We start from the raw sequence: 20,018 nt of genomic DNA, 5'->3' as shown, positions 1-20,018 counted from the left end.
CTCTCTCTCTCTCTCTCTCTCTCTCTCTCTCTCTCTCTCTCTCTCTCTCTCTCTCACACACGTCAAATGAGATAGAATTTGTAAAGTTCCTGGTACAAGACCGGTTCTATATAAATGCTCATTCCCTTCCACCTCCCCACTTGTTCTGAAATCAAGTGTCGGGGTTTGAGGAGACTGTGAGCGCCCCACGAGTGGGCAAGGTGACGGATTTGCAGCCAATGACGGGACCATATGGTCTTGGGCTTCTGCTGTAGGAGAGGCAGAGCTTGTGGGAGTGGGAGGTGAAGGTCTGTCCTCTGCCTTCCCCCAAGCTCCTCTGGGGTGTGGTGGCCAGTTGTGGGAGCCGGCCGTTGATGAATGAGCTGGGAGGTGGCCATCGCGGTGAAGGGCCTGATGAGGAGACGTCCTGGGGGCAGAAGAGCTGTGTCCCCGTGTTCCAGGGCCGCCCTCCACACGAGGCCACGGGGGCTCCATCCCAGGACAAAGTTGTCAGCCTGGCAATTGGTCCAAAGAGGTGGATGCCCTGGCCCCCGCCCCCACCCGGGAGGCGGGCTGCTCAGCCGCGCCCTTCTCTTCCTCCAGGTTTACATCGGCGAGTTGCCCCAGGACTTCCTGCGCATCACCCCCACGCAGCAGCAGCAGCAGATCCAGCTGGATGCACAGGCTGCGCAGCAGCTGCAGTACGGCGGAGCCTTGAACACTGTGGGCCGACTCAGCATCACCGTGGTGCAGGTACTGGCTTCCCCTCCTCCCTCGGGTTCTGCCCTGAGCGTGGGTGGTCAGGCGGGCCCTGGGCACCAGGGGAGCACGGGAGAGGGCTTCAGGCTTTTCACTGAGAAATTCACTGGAAGGGCAGCTTTTCAGGTGGCCGGAGTGAAAGGGTTCCTTTGTGTGTGGATGTTTTTCATACCTGAGAGTTTATCTTGAAAGCTCTGGTTGGACATTGGAAAGAAGGCAAAGCCTTGACCCTGCTGAATGTTGACCCTGGCTGTCCAGAGAGTGGCGGGAGGCCACGGCCAAGGGCGGGCTGCCCCCACGTCAGTCCTGGGGCTCCTGTTCTCTGCAGCTTTGCGGCCTGGGCCCGCCATCCACAGAGGCCGCAGGCGGGCAGCGCGCCCTGGACCGTCCGTCGGGGATCCCACATGCTTGTTGAGGACCTGTCCAGTTTTCTCGGTGCTGTCTCACTGTCCCACGGAGACTGCGGCCTCCTTTGCTGCTCCGTGGTCGCCTTGGAGGGGGTGGCTGTGCCAGGGGTCTTCAAGGTGTGCTGGGGCCCCTGGGGGTGAATGTGGACCATTCTGTCTCCAGCTGTCTGTCCGTCTGCATGTGCCAGTCTGGAGTGAGGTTTTCCCATGTGCATTGTTAATACGATGGTTTTATTTTTATCTGGAACACGATTGAGAGGCTCATCATCGCATGAGCGCAATTAGGGTTAGATGAGCTGATGGCTCATCTGGTGATAGTTTGGGGTTTGCACAACGACTATGCAAATAGATGGATCTGGGGGAGCCCCCTTGGCTGTGTGCCTCCCGCGCTGGGGTCTCCTTGGGTTTCCTGGCCTGGGAGAGTCCTTGGGGTGGTCTGGATCCTGCAGGCTCTTAGCATAGGCTGAACAGCGTCTCTCCCGGAAGGAGGCCACTCAGCTGTGGGAATCCGGAAAACCCTATGGGCTCACCCACCCACTTCTCTGGCTCGCCCACCCCCTGATTGAATCCCTGAATCGGTTTGTTTTTTTCTTGTGAATTTAGGAATCAGAGGAACATTTCAGTCCAAAAAAAAAACAAACAGAAGAGAGGGTTAGATAGGAAGGGACAGCGCTTTCCCCAAGCGCTTGCCCCGTTGGACCGCCCCCTTGCGTGCTGCGGGGTCAGCCCGCGCTTTCCCAGTGTCGCCACCTACCACTTCTCTCTTCAGTCCAGAACTGGCACTCTGTGCACTGCGCCACCTAGCTGCCAGGAAAATTAGGAAAACTCAAAGTGACAGGCCACATTAAAAATAAAACCAACAGAAATCATGATGGAGAGATGCGGAAAGGGCATTTTACCAACACAACAGGAATCAGCTGAATGTAGTTCCCTGTGCTCAGCAGTCTCGAGGTAAATGGAACAACAGCAGAGGCCTTCCCCCAGACGGAAGGCGGGAACGTCACTGAGACCGCTAGGATTCGAGACAATCAGAGAAAATCACGCAAGAAAAGCAAACAAATCGAGGGAACAAGTGCACACGTGCGCACACAGACACACACACACACTCACACTCACACTCACTGCCAGGTGTTTGCTTTTGGCAAATGACAAATCACTGCCGGAGCAAGGAGAGTCAGCTAAAAATCGACAATTTGCTCGAGCCCCCCGGTCCTCACCATTGCCGTGGGTGTGCTGACAGGAGGCCCGTGAGTTCCGAGGCGGGGGTGAGGAAGGAACGCACGGCGGGCACGAGGGACAACTAGTGCAAAAGCACAGGGACCGGAGATGGAAACCTCAGAGTCAACAGCGTGGCTAAGTCAAGGGTACGGAGCAGGGACGAGCCTCTGACGGACGCAGAGGGGACGAAGAGCAGAGGATCGTGGGAGATGAAGCAGACAAAGGAGAATGAGGGCATACAAACGGGAAGACGGTCTCTGTGAAGGACTGACACCCTAGGCCCACGCACGCGCACCCGCGCACGGTCCGTGGCTGCGGAGGCGGGATGCCGCCCCGTTTGGTGGAAGGCCCTTGAAATGATGCCCCTAAAGCCACCAGACTGAAACCAGGGAAAGAAGGGCAGGTTGCTGTCCTGGCAGAGGCCTCGAGGCTGAGCAGGTGCCCCGAATGGGGCTGTGGAGAGTCAGACGGGAGTGAGCCACAGCAATTTTCATGGACTAAATGAGACTTGGTCATACAGGTTTTGATGCCTTTTGTATGCTGTTGTGGCCTCCAATTTATTCAGTTTTTTTATTTGTTTCTTTAGTTTTCTTCTAATGATTTCTCCCTGCTTTAGGTGTCAGGACTAGATTTGTCTCATAGAAGGAATTTTAAAAGGTGCCATTTCTTCCTGTTCTTGCAAAAAAAGACATTGGAGATATTTCTTTAAATGTTGCGGATCCATCTGGTTCGAAAAGTTGAAATGTATTTCTTAAGTAGAAAAGCCTCGCTGCATCGCTCCTCTGCCTTGCCCGAATGAAGCTCGCTGGGCCTTCTTGCTTCCCATCAAGGCTTCTTTCCCTGGAGGCCAGGGCCTCCCAGCGTGCTTAGTTTCCTTCTGCTTTTGGGGCCAGCCTCACAGGCCGGGGCAGTCCTGAGCTCCCTGAGGCCGTCCTCCTAGGAAGGCTCCCCAGAAAGGTGGCTTGTGTGAGTGAATGTTGCGGGGGAGTCACCGCTTCTAGGCTGGGAGACAAAAGGTCAGCTGCTTTGGGGGACATTTAAGATCTGAAACAAGTCCCCACTGCCACACCTAGTTCTTAAGTGAGGAAGCCGAGGGGCCCCTAGGGGCCCAGGCCACGGCCATCCACGCTGTTTGCCGCCGAGACGTGCCCTGACCGACCGGCGCTGGGTGGGGCTGCCAGCGGGTGCTAGGCCTCCCTCAGGAGAGGCCGCTCGCAGCCCTGGCAGTGACTGCTGTCAGCCAAAGGCGCCTGCAGATGGACGTGCCCGGAGGGTGAGGCTGCTCTCCTGACAGATGTCTGGAAGGTGACTGCTGCTGTTTCAGCCAGCACTTGTCCCGGCTCCATACATTCTCAGTGGGACAGGGCCTGCCCTTGGGGGCGCCCACTCTAACTGGGGGAGTGCATCCCACTGGCTGCTGGCGAGGCCCAGGCATCCCGAGGCTACACCCACGACACGGTGATGGCACCTGGGCGTCGGGAGGGCATTGAGACACGGAAGGTGGTGAGTCTGTGGCACAGGTGGGGAAGGAGGCGAGGGGTGAGCTTCTGTTGAATTGGCACAGGGAGATCTTTTGCAATTACTCCGAGGTCTCTGCCTTGTGCCTGCCTCCTTGTCACCTTCGTGTGCCCTCTCCTTTCTGGGAGGCCAGAGCTGGACGGGCCTCAGTGGAGAGCGTGAGGCCAGGTGTCATCCATCCCCGGGTGGTCCCAGAAGCATGATGTTTTTTGGCTTTTAGTCGCCCCTTTCTGTGGACAAAATGACTAGCCGCCTTCCTCTTCCTCTCTTAATGTTCCGTTTGAGGGTAACCGTGTATGCACGATAGGCACTAACTGGGAGTGGGGGGATCCCCGAGGCATCTCTACCAGGGGACATCGGGCTCTGCCTGAGGCCCCCCGCAAGGACAGGGAGCTCACCACCTGCCATAGCAGCCCGGGCCCGTTTGGGACCCTGTCCTGTTAGGAAGCTTTCCTCAAACCCCATTTGGGCGGTGGCTCCCAGGTCAGTGGGAACCAGGAAGAAAGCTCCTAGATCTGGCATGTGGGGACCTGATTTTCAGTTGCAAAGCGTAAGAAACGTTTTGGCAGCTGGCATTAGTGGAGAAGAAATCCCATGGCAAGGCAGGCAGACGCTCCGGGCCCTCACGCCCCTTTCCCTGACCCGGTTCTTTTGTAGGCGAAGTTGGCAAAGAACTACGGTGTAACCCGCATGGATCCGTACTGCCGCATCCGGCTGGGCTACGCTGTGTACGAAACGGCCACTGCCCACAATGGCGCCAAGAACCCTCGCTGGAACAAAGTGATTCAGTGCACGGTGCCTCCGGGCGTGGACTCTTTCTACCTGGAGATCTTTGATGAGGTGAGATGCAGGAAGGCACCCCCTGCCCCCGCCTCTGGGGCCTGGCTTTCCAGGCCTCCTTTCCCCAGACAGCCTGAAGGCATGAGAATGGCAGCCTGGCCCAGGGCTGGGAGGGTCCCCAGGCCAGCTCTTCATAGGAGGAGCCAGAGTCGGGATTGGGGTGGAGGTGCTCGGACTCCCTGGCCAGGGCCGTCTGCACGTGGCCTCCTTCCTCCGTGTGGCTGGCCCAGGGAGCGGCAAAGGGTCAGAGGTGGGAGCTGGGCCAGGACGGGGGGGGAGCAGCTGGACCAGAAAAGGTGCCGAGTTAAATGCTGGTTCCCCGGAGGGGGGCGATGGTGGAGCATCGGGGAGGGGGGTCCTTGCCTTCTGTTTTCTCCATCTCGACTGTCTGTGTGTGTAACGTGTGGTGCGTATCGTGTGAGAGTGTGTGCATGTGTGTCATGTGTGTGAGTGTGCATTGTGTAGTGTGTGTGAGAGTGTGTGTGTGGTGTGTGTATGTATGTGTGTGTTTGTGGTGTGTGTTTGTGCCAGGGCCTGGGTGTGGTGTATGTTTGTATGTATGTGTGGTGTGTGTGTGTATGTGTGTGGGGAGTATATGTGTGGTCTGTGGGAGTTTATGTGTGTGGGAGTGTGTGTGTGTGTGTGTGTGTGTGTGTGGTGTGTGTGTGTTTGTATGTGTGTGTGGTGGTCCTCCTGGGTGTGTGTGCCCTCCCTTGTTGGTGAATCATGCTGCTGTGCCCGTTGGGAGCAGGGACAGTCCTTGGCCTTTTCTTGGTGTCCTTGGCCTTTTCTTGGTATCCCTGGCACTTTGTAAGTGCGCATGGGCAGCAAACGTGACAGTGCCCCAAAGCTCTAATGAGAGAAATGCCAATGAAAGCAGTTCAGGTCCTGCTTCCCCGGAACCCTTCAGGTTGATTAAAACACGTAAACGAGCACAGTCTGGCAGAGAAGACTGGATGAAGGTTCCTCTGGCTTGGGGAAGGAATAGAACGTTTTTGATTTGACACGTAGAAGGAATCATGGGTAAGACGGATTGACCAAAGCAAACTCTGGACTAGAGAGAAAATATGATTTAGAACGGAACAGTACTAGATGAGGGTATTTAGAGCAAACGTTGGAAAAATTTAGAAAGCTGGGTGCAGGAAGTGTGTGTGAGGTACTGTGAAAAGCTCCCTGACTCCCAGTCTACGGCGAATCAATGGGCAAAGGCCGTCAGCAACATTCAGGAGAGGAAAAGCTTGTTTTGTTCTTGTTTTCAAATTATGCTTTGTTTTTTTCAGTCAGGAAAAATCCTCTACATCCCATACCTCCAGTTGAGAATGAAAGGAAAACAAAACCCTGCTTAGACGTGTATAGTCAGATTTCCACCTTGACCGTGACCATTCGACCCCTCCGTCCTGCCCCTCTGTCAGGAGGTGGCCGGCAGGCTTCAGCACCAGGCCTCTGGAATTGGAGCTGTTATTTATATTCTCTCACTTGTTCAGTGACGCCCCAATTTAGGGGCACCTGCTTTAGCACCTCAAAGAAAGCTCCAGATGTTTTTGTATGTCCTTAGAGTTTGTCCTCCCTCTGATTCCCCCTTTTCCTTTGCGCTCCTATCTCCCCTTGGGTGACGTATGGTGTGTGTGTGTGTGTGTGTGTGTGTGTGTGTGTGTGTGTGTGTGTGTGTGTGTGTGTGTGCGCGCGCGTGCATGTGTGTGCGCACACACGCGTATTCTTCCTTCTTTTGACCAGTTCAGGTGAGAGTGATGCTCGTGTGAAGCTGCCGCCTCCTACCTTCTCCTCCTCCTTTGTGTAGAAGTCCACTTGTGCACCTTGATTATGGGAGATAAATTTCCCTAAGCTTCTCTTCGCACCCCCTCCCCCGTGTACTCCCCTTCCCCCTCCTTTACTTAAGCCCATCAAGACGTAACAGAATCGCTCTGGAGCCTTGTCTAACCAGACTTCCTCTGTGGCCCTTGATGGCGGCAGATTTAGAGGGGACACATGTATCATGTCCCCGTGTTAGAGTGGAAGCAGTCCGTCCGTGCTTGGTCCTGTTCCTTCGTGTTGACCTTTTTATGTTTCTCTTCACTCCTGTGTTTGAACTTGGAGCTTCGCCACAGCTCGAATGCCTGGGGCTCCTCTGTCTCCTTCAAGTCCCCATTTCCCCTGGATAATTATGCTCAGTTTTGTCGGCAGGTTATTCTTGGTCTCAAGCCTAAGTCCTTTGTCTTCTAGGATAGCTCATTCCAGGCTCTCTGCCCCTTTCTGGTCATGGCTGTTAAGTCACTCTGGCTCCTCAGGACTCTCGTTCTTTCTTTCTGGCAGCTTGCGGTGTTTTTCCTTTGACCCGAAAGCTCTGGGTTTGGGCTCGGATGCTTTCCTTTTGGACTTTTTTTCAGGGGGTGCCTTGAGGATCCTGGTTCCAAGAGAGCTGGGCAGTTTTCTTTTAGGATTTCCTGAAATCTGATGTCCAGTCTCTGGGCTTGGCTTTCAGCGAATCCAAGGATTCTGTCTCTTCTTTCTCTCCGGTCTGTTTTCCAGGCTGTTTGTTTGTGCTGTGAGGTTCCTTTTAAGCGCTTGCTTCCTCTCGTCCAGGAATTCTTGTTGGATTTGTGCCTATTTCTGTTTGTTTTTTCTTGAGGCTTTGCCTGTAGATGTTGTGGAGTTATTGCCCTCTTCTGCCATTTCTCTCACCGTGATAGCTTTTTATGGTGGGATTCTTGGACTTCACGTAAGCGCTCGGCACGCTTCTGGAGGGCAGGCCTGGGCTGGCTCTGTGCTGCCCTCGTGGGGTATTGACTGTTGGGTTATCCAGGCTCAGGACCTGCGGACTTTCAGGGCTTCCAGAGGCAATCTGGTTTCCGCCCCCGTCAGAGCTTGACAGGTTAGTGACCTGGGGTCGGGTCCGAGCACCAGCAGGCGCTGCTGGCCTGAGCCCCTGCCGGCTGGTCCCGAGTGAGAGAAGTGCAGACTCCCCTTCGGGCTGGGGTTCCTGCCCTGGCTCTTGCCCTGCTCCCGAGTCTGAGCAACCCCCGAGCTGCTGCTTCTGAACCTGCTCTCCTCTGTCCTCGCCTAGGACCTGTGGCTGCCCCTTGTCTTGGAGTGCCACGCCTGGGGTTCCTTCTTTATTCTGCCCCGGAACTGGGAGTGGGCGACAGACCCGCCAGATGGCTCCCCTTCCCATAGAGAGGGTGTGGTGCCTCCTTTGGCCCTGGTGGGCAGCCCCACCCTGGGCTGGAAGGAAGGCTCCGCATGGTCACTCCTGGTCAGACCTTGTCTGTCTCTGGTCTGCTGACCTGGGCTGGACAAAGGACCCACTGTGATTTTATCTCGGATTTTCTCATCAGGCTTTGGTCTGGTGCATTTCTAGGTCTGTTTGGAGGAAAGAGGTGGAACTCGCCGCCTTCTACCTGGTCGTCTTGTCTTGGCTTCACTGGGAATGGAGCTTTTTAAGGATTTTTAAAATGACAGACGCATGCTTTTAGGAGGTTTGGGGCATTTTTGGATGAAGCGTCATTTCCTCCTCCCCAAAAGTCCCACTGTGGTAAACACTCCCTGAAGGGATTATTAGAGACCCAGAGCCCCCTCTCTGTTTTGAGATCTTCATAACACCAAGTTAGTTCTGAGAACTGCCCAAGCAACCTCCGTGTGCAGCGATGCGTAAGAGTGGTAATGATGATTGCAGACATCTGTACGGCCCTCTGAGGGTGGTGACCTGCTCTCATTATCCCCATTTTATAGATGAGGAAACTGAGGCTGAGAAAGGGTAAGTGGTACCGCCGGGCTCACACCCAGCAAGGAAGGGCTTTTCTTCCTGAGCAGCCTGGGGGGCCCGGGAGATGCCTGGGCTCCTCTTTGGCCCACATCTCCCACCTCTCTGCCTGCCGACTTCATCCCAGGCAGGTGAGGGGGCCGTGATGGTTTGTTAGTTACACGTTCCTGGTGGTGGACCCTCCAGAGGATGGCCAAGGCCAGGAGCTGCTGTTGGCTTTGCCCACCCGGAGCGGCCGGAGCCAGGGCTATTCTTTTTTTTTCAAATTTTTCAAAAATTAATTTATTTTGAATTATCAACAATCACTTCCGTAAGCTTTTGAGTTTTAAAACTCTCCCCCTCCCTCCTCACCTCCCTCCCCAAAACAGCGCGCAATCTGGTGTAGGCTCTACATATACAGTCCTATTAAACATATTTTCACATTAGTGATGTTGTAAGAATTAGAACCCATAGGAGGATCCACCAGAAAGAGGAAACAAAACACAACAGGAGAAAAAAATAGCAAATAGTATGCTTCAATCTGCATTCAGACTCCATAGGTCTTTCTTTGTGGACAGCATTTTCCATCACGAGTCCTTTGGAGATGTCTTATATCCTTGCAATGCTGAGAAGGGTTAAGTCTATCAATACTAGTCATTGCACAAGGTGGCTGTTACTGTGGACCACGTTCTCCTGGTTCTGCTCACTTCACTCCGCATCAGACCATACGTGTCTTTCCAGGTTTTTCTGAAGTCAGCCTGTTCATCATTTCTTACAGCACAATAGTATTCCATTACACTCATGTACCACGACTTGCTCAGTCATTCCCCAATTGATGGGCATCCCCTCAATTTCCAGTTCTTTGCCACCACAAAAAGAGCTGCTATAGATATTTTTGTTCATGTGGGTCCTTTTCCCATTTGTATGATCTCTCTGGGATACAGCCCTAGAAGTGCTGTTGCTGGGTCAAAGGGTTTTTAGTGATTTAATGTACTTATTTTTAGTTTTCAACATTCATTTCCACAAGATTCTGAGTTTCAGATTTTCTCTCCATCTCGTCCCTTCCCCCACCCCAAGATGGCATGCATTCTGAATACCCCTTCTCCTAATCTGTCCTCCCTTCTGTCTCGCCCCCCACCCTATTTCTTATCCCCTTCCCCTTCTATTTTCCTGTAGGGCAGGACAGATTTCAATACCCCATTGCCTGTATATCTTATTTCCCAGTTGCATGTGAAAACAATTTTTAACATTTGTTTTTAACTTTTACTACAAGTTTATTATTTTTATTTTATTTTGTTTAAAACTGTATTCTAATGCACGTGCATCCTGTGCGTCTGTGGCCAGTTTTCTCCTGGCCTTGGGGAGTCTCCCGGAATCCCTCCCAGCTCTTAGCACTGTGGTGGGAGCGGGGGCAGGGCGGACGTCTGCTCTGGTCGACGGGAGGCTGCAGGCAGGGGCGAGCTCAGTAACCCGGCCTGTTCTTCTCAGCGCGCCTTCTCCATGGACGACCGCATCGCGTGGACACACATCACCATTCCTGAGTCTCTCAAACAAGGGAAGGTGGAGGATGAATGGTACAGCTTAAGTGGAAGGCAGGGCGATGACAAAGAAGGGATGATTAACTTGGTCATGTCCTACACGGTAAGTGGGGAGCTTGGCTTGGGGGGTGGGCCTGTGGCGGTAGGGCCATGTGCGGAGGAGGGGCAGATGGGGGGGGCCGGGAGTGCCTGTTATTAACAAGGGCTTCCCAGGAAGGAAACCTGTGTGGGTTTGTGTGCCTCCTGCTGTGTGGGGTGTGGGTGGCTGCCCAGTAACTGGTGTTTTTTGTTTTATCCGCGCTGCCTGTCACTGAGAGCTTTCTGTCCTAGAGTCGGAGGGTCTGGAAAGTCAGAGCAGCGATGACCCAGCCGCTCTGTTCTAAGCCACATTCTCACCCTGCCTTCCTAAGAGCCTGGCTTTGTACTTGTTGCTTGGAATACATTCTACTGGCAATGCTGAAAATCATGGCTGATTTATGAGGCCCTTTGGTCAGGAATGTACTTGGATTCTGTGTAGACACTGGGCTGTAAGGGGCAGCTAGGTGGCGCAGTGAATAGAGCTCTGGCCTTGGAGGCAGGAAGACCTGAGTTCAAATCCAGCTTCAGACACTTAACACTTACTAGCTGTGTGACCCTGGGCAAGTCACTTAACCCTGACCTCCTCACCAAAAAGCAAACAAAAAAAAAAAACCAACTGGGCTGTGATGAGGTGGCTGCTCCACCTGGTCACTCTGCAGCCCGGGGACAGTGAACTCTTCCTGTTGGCTGAAGAACTGTTCTGCTTTTAGACTTTTTAAAGAACCTTTTTATTTTTTTCTGAATTATGAAAATTTTAGCATTCTTTTAAAAAAATGCTGAGTTTCATATTCTCTTCCTCTTTTCTTCCCTCCCTTCACCCCTCCTTGAGAAGGCAAGCAATTTGATATCAGTTATACACGTGCAGTTATGCCAAACATTTCCACATAAGCCATGTTGCAAAAGAAAACTCATAAAAAAAACCCAAGAATAATAAAGAAAGTTAAAAAAAGGATACTTCAGTCTGCACTCAGACACCAGTTCTTTCTTTGGATGTGGATGGCATCTTCCATCACAAGTCTTTTGGAATTGTCTTAGATCCTTGTATTGCTGAGAGGAGCTAAATCCATCAAAGTCAGCCGTCCCACAACGTGGCTGTTACTGTGCACGACGTTCTTCTGGTTCTGCTCACTTCACTCTGCATCGGTCCATCTAAGTCTTTCCAGGATTTTCACCCTGCTTGTTTTTTCTCATAGCACAAGTTTCCATTACATTCGTATGCCACAACTTGTTCAGCCATTCCCCAGTTGGTGGTCATTCCCTTAATTTCCAGTTCTGGGCCACCACAGAAAGAGCTGCTAGAAATATTGTTGTATAAATAGGCCCTTTTCTCCCCCTTTGATCTTTCTGGGATACAGACCTGGTGGTGGCATTGCTGAAAGGTGTGCAGTTTTGTAGCCCTTTGGGCATAGTTCCAAATTATTCTCCAGGATGGTTGAATCGTTTCACAGCTCCACCAAGAGGGTGTTAGTGTCCCAATTTTCCCACATCCCCTCCAGCATTTGTCATTTTCCTTTTTTGTTATATTGACCAGTCCAGTACATGTGAGGCAATACCTGAGACCTGTTTTAATCAGTAGTGATTTAGAGCACGTTTTCATATGACTATGCATAGCTTTGATTTCTTAGAAAACTGCCTGTTCATATCCTTTGATCATTTAACGAGTGGGGAATGGCCCTTATTTTTATAAATTTAACTCAGTTCCCCATATATGAGATAAACTAGATGTAAAACGTTTTTGCCCCAGTTTCCTGGCTGCATTGGTTTTGTTTGTGCAGAAACTTTTAAAATTTAAAGTTGCATCCCATGATACTCTCTGTCTCTCGTTTGGTCTTAACTTCTTCCCTCATCCCTAGATCTAACAGGTGAATTATCCCATGCTTCCTCATTTGCCGTGGTATCACCTTTTATGGCTAAGTCACGCCCCCACATTGACCACATCTCAGTGTGTGGTGGGAGATGCCAAACCCTTCCCAGTTTTCCAGTAGTTTTTGTCAGATAGTGAGTTCTTGTCCCAAAATCTTGGACCTTTGGGTTCTCGACTCCTTAACAAGCATCTGGCCCCTCGAGGGTCTGGGCCACCCTCCCACCGCTCCAGGTGTCTGCGTGGGCCCGGCACCATCATCTTCCTCAGCTGCTTCCAAGAAGATCATCCTGCTGGGGATGGCTTCAGCCTTGGCCTTCACACCTTGCCAGGACCCTCTGACTGGGGGGCCGGAGGATAAGGCAGACGAGGGCTCAGAAGCCCAGCTGTCTCTTCCTTTGCCACCCTGGCTATGCCTGGTTTTGATTCCACCGTCATCACTGTACCCCCAGTGCCATGGTGCCCCCTGGCCCTCGCCCCTCCTTTAGCTTCTTGGCATGCATCATCTTCCCCCGCTGGATTGTAAAGTCTTTGCAGGCAGGGTCTGCCTTTCTTTTTCTTAGTTTTTTTTTTCCTTTCTTTTTGGTGAGGTGATCAGGGTTAAGTGACTTGCCCAGGGTCACACAGCTAGTAAGTGTTAAGTGTCTGAGGCTGGATTTGAACGCAGGTCCTCCTGAGTCCGAGGCCAGAGCTCTATTCACTGCGCCACCCAGCTGCCCCTCTCTTTCTTAGTTTTATCGCCAGCATTTTAGCACAGTGCCTGGCACACCGTGGGTGCTCGCCCCTGTTTATCGGATCACATCTCCTTCTTTGACACTTTTGCTATGATCTCTTCCGGATCCTGGGGGGAATGCCCACCACGAGGATGTCCCAGGGAACAAGCCAGTCAGGGGTGAGGCAGGCTGTGTCCCATGGCGCATGGTCGGGGTCTCCTGGGCTCTTGTCTCATTGCGCACATGTGGAGGGGGTCTCACCTCTCCCTCTTCAGGTTCCTTTCTCACTGCGGACAGACTCTTACACTGAGCGTCCTGTCAGGCGTGGACTTTTCTCTCACTGATGCTTCATCCCAAAGAACCTCTTCCTTGCCAGGGCTGGGTCACACTTTCTACCTCTCCCCGGGGTGCTGTCTGCTTGGAGCTGAGCAGGCGAAATGTAGTTTCTGGAGTTTTGTTCTTTGGAGCATCAGGAGGCCTGTGGAAGCCTCATGTAGCCTCTCCTGCTGAGCGGGAAGGTCTGTTGTATTGAAGGGAAGCACCGGTTACTGGGCGGCTGGATTGGGGACGGATTTCAGCCTGCCCCCCCCCCCCCCCCCCCCCCCCCCCCCCCCCCCCCCCGGTGCAGCGGCACCCACAGGAGCCAACGTGCTCCACCCTCTGGAAGCTCTTGCTAACGAGGTGCTGTGTCTGGAGGGCGTGTGGGCCGTCCTCCTTCCGGTGAGCCCATGGAGAGAAGCGGCCTGCTGGGTTTATGGCCCATTGTGGAACAAGGAATTTCATCGCCCAGCCTGGGGGGGGTGGTCAGGGGTGGTGAGGTCAGGATCCGAGAACACTGGCCGGGGAGCCCGTGGGATGGGTACCAGGCCTGCCCCCCCTTCTGTACCCCCATGCCGCTGTGCTGCGCTGATGGAGGGGGCGGTCTTGGCCCGGGACCTGGGGGCTCATGTGCATGAGGTCACAGATGGCAGCGGGGGTGCCCCTGGGCCTGCCTGCGTGCTGCTCTTGGCCAGTGGTTCTTCCTCTGCCCGGCCCCCACTGACCTTCTGTCACTGCCTTTTCGTCCCAGTCTCTCCCGACCGCCATGATGATGCAGCCTCAGCCTGTGGTCCTGATGCCCACGGTGTACCAGCAGGGGGTCGGCTACGTGCCCATTACAGGTACGCCTCTTGTCCCTTCCTCCCCGCTCTGCTTGGCTTTGCCTCATTCACAGTCCTTTTTCAGGGCGGTGGAGGCGTCCCACGTGACCTATTTAGAGCCATAGGCTAGCCTTGGAACCGTGGGGGTGGGGATGGAGATGCCGAGGAATTTACCAAGGAGGGGCCAGAGTCTCGGGCGGGGTGGTCCCGGATAGGTCAGCATCGGTGGGGAGGTAGCCCCACGGAGGACTTGTCAGCCTCTTACACGTGAAAGGCCTCCTCTCTGCTTGGTGCTAGAGATGCCTCCTCCTGCTCAGGGGGTCTAGGATGGTGACTGATGGGGAGCAGTCTTCTCTCCCCCAGCCCCCCTTTCAAGTGAAGAATTACGTGGGGAATGGGGGGCTTGACTCTGGAGCTGGAAGGTTTCCCCTTATTAAGGCACATGGGAAGCCCCTGGTTCGTGCAGAGCAAGGCCAGCCCCTGCCCTCCGGGAGCTCCCAGTCTGAGGGAGGACAGCCAGACAAGCTCCAGACAGGGTCCAGTGGAGCTCATGGCAGAGGGAGATGGGGAACGACTTCCTGTCCACAGGGTCAGGAGGTTGGGGGGCCAGCGATGCCCCTACCGGGGTGCTGCCACTCCTGGGGAGGGAGTCTCCTCGCCCCAGCCCCCTCCACACGCCAAGGCCAGACACGTTGTTCCCTCGTGGGCGCGCGGCTTTCTGTCTTGGCCGGTGGTCCTTCCGAGGCATCAGGTCTCTCCCAACCCGGCGGCAATCCCGTAATTGGTGCAGAGTGCTCAGCGTCCAGCCGGCATGATGTGGTTGTTGACCCTTGCCTTCTTGTGTGCCTGCTGTTCCTTTGTCCTGTCATTGAGGGCCTAGCGTGTGCCAGTCCCGTAGGGCCCCCCGCGGAGCACTCAGTGGCCCTCCCCCCACCCGCATCTGGTTAGTGGGGCTCCTCCCTCCCGCCCTGCATCCTTCATCTGGCTTGTCCTATAGCAGCTGGCTCGCTGCTACCCTTCCTCCATTTTCCCACATGCCTTTTCCTCATTTCCAGTCTCAAGTCCAAACCCAGCAGATTCCTCCCCTCCTCCTCCCTGAGGAGCCGGGAGCAGAGCACACTGCGACTTTCTGCGGTTGCATGAGCAGGCTGAGCCCGGTCCTTTGCCGCCCCCTTCTGCTGTAGACCTGTGAATGTGAGGCAGGTTGGTCTGGGGCGTGGGGAGGCGCTGGGTTCCAGTTTTGGTCACAGGGATCATCAGCGCAGCTGCTTGGGTGCCAGCTTCCTCCTCCGCGGCAGCTGCGGAGCTCAGGGTGGACTCCTGGGCAGGGTCCTTGTCCCCGAGAAACTTAACACTCGGTAGAGCTGTAACCTGCTCTCTTTCTGTAGAGATGGCTGGTTTTTAGAGGTCACATTCTAAAATGTTTGTTGTACCTAAAATAGGGGGAATTGGCAGCCAGGGTCCAGGGCTCTGTGCTGAGCGTCTGCTGTGGGCCGCATGTGACTCCTTCCCGACTCGGGGCCAGGCACGAGTGGTGGGGCCCGTAGGACGAGCGGGAGCTCTGTGAGGGCTGGAAGTGGGTCAGAGAGCCATGAGTGTTGCAGGAGCCTTCACAGAACCCCAGAAAAGCCCGTTCTCGCATGGGAAGTGCCTCGTCGGTAGTGCTCAAAGGCCTGCCTCTCCGAAGTGGAAACCAGCAGCTTTTTGTTAGCCTTCAGTCACTCTGGCATTGGTTACTTTGCTGGCCGGCTTCCCGCTCTCTCTCATAGGGCACACTTCAGATTGGGAAGTGTGGTTTTCAGCATTTCATGCGGTTGGGGCTAATTTATAAGACCTCTGGCCCCTGTGAGTTAGTTGCATGGCTTGGGGTCTGTGGCAGAAGCTGTCCAGCCAAGATGCGGCAGCTTCATGTTGAGTTTTCATGACGGTTCCTCTCCTAGCCTCCTGTGGTCATTTCCCGTGCCTGGGGCTGGAGGGCTTTGTTCAGGCCAAGTCCACCAGGCTTGTGTGGGTGTGTCAAGTGCACACCGGGCCTTGCTTGCACTTTGTGGCGTTAGGCTTGGGTGCCACCACATGCCAGATCCCGGGCACTGAAATAACTCAGCTCGGGTGATCCAACGTGTCGACGTTTGCTGCAGAGGGCTGTTCTGGTAGAAACTCAGACATGCTTGCTGGTGGCGGGGTCTGCTGGGCTTTGGGCATCCCTGTTGCCACCTTACCACCCCCACCACCCCACCCCCGGCAGTGTTCACAAGCCACCTTGGCTTCAGGGAAGGAGCAGGGAAGGCTTGGTCTTTGTAAGAGGCTTCGGAGCCTAAAAAGTTGCAAATTTTCTGGACCCCCTTTGATGGGCAGGCAGATTGGCCCATATCCAGACAGGTTTTCCCATAGTGCCTCTCTGCCTTCTTCTTATTCTGGGGTCCCTCTAAGGACCAGATTGGGCCCCTTGCACATGGGAGGAGAGCGAGGAGTGTGGAATATGTTTTAATGAAATACAAAGGCCAGCAGACAGATGGCCGCCTCCACTGCGCCATCTTCCTGGTTGGTTATATGACTCTAGATAGTGGTCAAACAGGAGGAAATTAGTAATTGATAAATGTTCGTGCTCATGTGTTAGGTGACGGGCAGACTGGTCTGAATAAGCCTTAGGGAATACGTGTGTCTGTCCAGAAGAGGTTTGGCGGCACGGGAGAAGGGGCAGTAGGGGAGGCGCCAGCCCTGGCTCGGTGACTACCAGGGCCAATAGTTTCCTCTCTTCAGGCTTCCTCTGCTGGCTCTTCTGTGAAATGGGAGGGTTGGGCCCAGTGGGGTCGAAGGTCTCTCCCCTAGCTCTTGGCGGCCACTTACCCAGAAGCTTTCTGGGCGGAGTACTGGGAGGGGGTAGAGTTCAATGTGAGACATCCCCAGAAGTCAAACGGGGCCAGTCAGGTGCCAGGCTGTGTTACGAAGCCCCATTACGTTGTGCTGATAGAGAACATAAAAGCCCCTTCAGTAACGGCCTCCCCTTGCCCTTGAGTTTAGCCATGGTGAGTTGGGTTTTCCAGTTTAAAAACTTGGCCCTTTGTTGTCGAGTCCTGGGCCCATCCCCCAGCCAGCTGCCAGCCCAGGCTCTGCCCCCCCGGGTTTCTTGTCCCCTCTGGGAATCCCCTCCATCAGGGCCAATGTCTGAAAGATGGAAAGTGATGCCCTCGCCTTGTGCCCTTTGCAGCCAGAGAAAGATGGTGTCTTCCTGGGTCACTGAGTGGTGGGCAGAGCTGTTGTGCCCTCACACCAGCCTGGCCTCAGCTCTTCCAACGTGCAGTATTCCTGGACACATGCAGCATGGCTGCAGTCACTTTAGAAATGTCCCCTGGGGGTATGCTTCAGTCACACTGGAGCAAGAAAAAAGGAAGCAGGCTTCAGAATGGTGAAGTAGGTGCAGCGGGTGTTAGGAGAGCAGGCCCACAGCTGCACGTGCACGTGCGTGTGGGCGTGGTCGTCGCCCTCTTCCTGGCCCTGCCCACTGCTGCCCCTCGCCCTGGCCCTTGGGCAGCGCTGAGTGGTCTCTCTTCCTGTTTGTAGGAGTGCCTGCTGTCTGCGGCCCGGGGGTGATGCCCTTGGCGGTGGCCCCTCCGGTGGTCAGTCCCCAGCCACAGTGTAGCGAAGAGGACCTGAAAGCCATCCAGGACATGTTCCCCAACATGGACAGAGAAGTGATCCGCTCGGTGCTGGAAGCCCAGAGGGGGAACCGGGAGGCGGCCATCAACTCCCTGCTGCAGATCGGGGAGGAGTCCTAGGGCTTCCCCCCGGGGCGCGGCCTACTCGGCCTGCTCGCTGCCCCTCTCCTTCAACCTGCCCAGTGGTCGGCGTCCAGTCCCCGAGTGATTGTCCTCTCTCTTTTTCTTGGGCATTAACGTCCCCCAGCTGTACGCCGTTTTTTTGGTCACTCTGCAGATGCATGTGGGTTTTTCCAGTTAATAGCCGCGATGCCCTATGTGCTGTTTTGTTGGGGGGGAGAAGTGTCACGTGTATTTATTCGCCTTGTCCTCCCCCTTCTCACCGCAGGGCCGGCACTGTCCACCTCTGCCTCGGGGCACTCCGTTACCACTTGCCCTGGGCCGGAGAGGGAAGGCCTGCCCTCCCCCCACGCCTTGCCCCACTGCCTTCCCTGGAGGTGGCCTCGTGGGCATGACGAGGCACGCCGTGTCCCCCTTCCCCCGGAAGCATGCACCATCTTTAGCTGGTTAGGAATCCTCTCCGCTCTGATCATGCTTCCCTTCCGACGATGTCCCTGAAGTCCTGTCCCAAGGGGGACCTTCCTCCGCATTGACAGTGCGCTTCAGTCAGCCGCAGAGGCCGCGAAGGCGCATTCTTGCCGTCTGTCCTGTTGCTTTACTACTGACCGGGGCGAGCGCCAGAGCCCCTCTTCCTATGGCGGTGCCCGGGCATGCCCAGCGACCGTCGGGCAGCCGAGCCCTTCTGTGGGAGGGGCCCCACCGATGGACCTAGAAGTCGTGCACTTTCCGGCGGCCAGTCCTCTGGGGGTGGGGAATGGTCGACTGGAGGCTGAGCCCTTTGGGCCCCCGGGGGGTCACAAGGAAGGGAGAGCCTGTGTGTTCCCCTTCCCCCAATCAGAAAATACCGCGTCCCTGTTGTTCTGGGTGTTGACTATCAGACCTGTGTGTACACACGCACACGTGCAAGTGTGTGCTGGTGGCTGTGCCATCAGGGGCTCCAGTTCTCAGGTCAGGACCAAACTTCTTGCTTCTTTGTTTGGGAACGCAGATTATCTGCATAGCAGGGAAGGCTATAATCCCCCCGCTTTTTTTTTTCTTTTTTTCATTCAGATTAGCGGTCAGTTTTCTTTTGTTCAGGGCCTAAGGCCACCGGGCTGGGATGGGGAGGCTGGCCTGGCCCCGCGTGACCGCCCGAGCGCCATTCCCAGGGGAGCAGCCTCTTTGGGAAGTGATCTCGCCCACTTGGCTGAGATGTTGAGGGAAAAGAGAGCCTGCCCTTGGATTTTCCTTTGGGAGCCCTTGGACAGGGGACCTCTGACTAGTCTTTGACCAGCCGCATCCACACCCTCTGGGGTCCTGGGGCGGCTTCCAGCCACACCTAGCTGCCCTTGCACCAGTGTGATGCTGCTTTGGGGGTGTGTCCACCTTCCCTTGGGTCTGGAGATTTGACCTTAGTGGCTTGGGAGGCAGAAACGATGCCAGAATGTGGGGCTGGGGCCTTTCAAAGGCGCTTCTCCATCAGGGAATGGGGTAAGCATGGACTTGGGGAACGTGCGATGGGCCCTTCCCCACCGAGGCATGGCCCAACACACAAGGACAGACGGTGTGTGGCCAAAGGCAGGCAGCCCGTGGGTGTCCTGGGCCCCTTCCAGCCCCAGCCTGTGTTTGGGGCTTGGGGCAGGGGTGGCCTTGGCGGGGCCTGCTTAGGTGAACATGGGAGGCTTTGCAGAGACGACTCACGGGCCTCGGGCTCTGATTCTGTTGTTGGGCTCCTGTGTCTGCATTTTTTTCTCTCATTGTCACATATATGTTTTGGTCTTCTAATTTAATAAATGATCATCTACATGTATGTTAAAATGGAGAATCACAGTCCTTTTGGGAAACTTGATTTATTTTCCACACAGTAAAGGAGTCACGGACTTGGTGAAGGGAGCTAGGGAGAGGAGCCGTCCTGAGGGGCCAGTCGTGGCCATCCCTTAGCTTGGACACAACTCAGCAGGACCTGGGGCTCCACCAACCTCCCTCTGGGGAGGGTGGGAGACACCTACTGTGTTCTCTGCACAAATGATTAAGTCCAGCCAGCTGAGAGCAACTTTTTGCCCCCCAAAACGATTTCCAAAGGACCCCAGCAGCAAGTGCTCCCAGACGCCGCCTTCCACAGCCTTCTGGCATGGCAGGAGCCCTTGTGTTCATTCCACAGGCTTCAGGAATCTCCAGAGTCACTGTGACGAGGCATTGAAAAAGCCAGAAAAATCACCCTAAGAGACTTGCCTTCATTGTGAAAGTGGATTAATTGAAAATTTTTTAACTCACATTTGACTAAATTGGTAAACTGAGAAGACATAATGATTCAGCTGGCCACAGAGCCCTTGGTGACCCTACGCTTGACTCCTCAGTACCTAAGCTTTGCCAAGAAAATTATGCAATTTTATTGGAAAAGCAAATCTCTTTTTTATGCCTGATTTTTAACATTGTCATTTAGACGAAATTGTCTTCTGTAAGGTATTTAAAAAGTG

The 20,018-nt window shown here is 54.6% G+C and overlaps 1 protein-coding gene across 2 annotated transcripts in view; it reads left to right on the top strand.

Moving 5' to 3' along the window:
• TOLLIP (toll interacting protein) overlaps window positions 1-19,351 on the top strand; it is a 26,088-nt gene extending 6,737 nt beyond the window's left edge. For both annotated transcript variants that reach the window (XM_027860173.1, XM_027860172.1), the window contains exons 2-6: window positions 583-732; window positions 4,539-4,721; window positions 9,946-10,098; window positions 13,717-13,807; window positions 17,348-19,351. In XM_027860173.1, the coding sequence (XP_027715974.1) occupies window positions 583-732; window positions 4,539-4,721; window positions 9,946-10,098; window positions 13,717-13,807; window positions 17,348-17,562 (792 nt within the window). In that variant the 3' untranslated portion in view covers window positions 17,563-19,351. The remainder of the gene's footprint in view (window positions 1-582; window positions 733-4,538; window positions 4,722-9,945; window positions 10,099-13,716; window positions 13,808-17,347) is intronic.
• Window positions 19,352-20,018: the final 667 nt, after the last annotated feature.

This window comes from Vombatus ursinus, unplaced genomic scaffold (assembly GCF_900497805.2).
Source record: "Vombatus ursinus unplaced genomic scaffold, bare-nosed wombat genome assembly UNPS02014176.1, whole genome shotgun sequence".
Taxonomy (NCBI): Eukaryota; Metazoa; Chordata; class Mammalia; order Diprotodontia; family Vombatidae; genus Vombatus; species Vombatus ursinus.
Note: the sequence above shows the minus strand (reverse complement) of the source record. Positions and strands in the feature narration are given on the sequence as shown.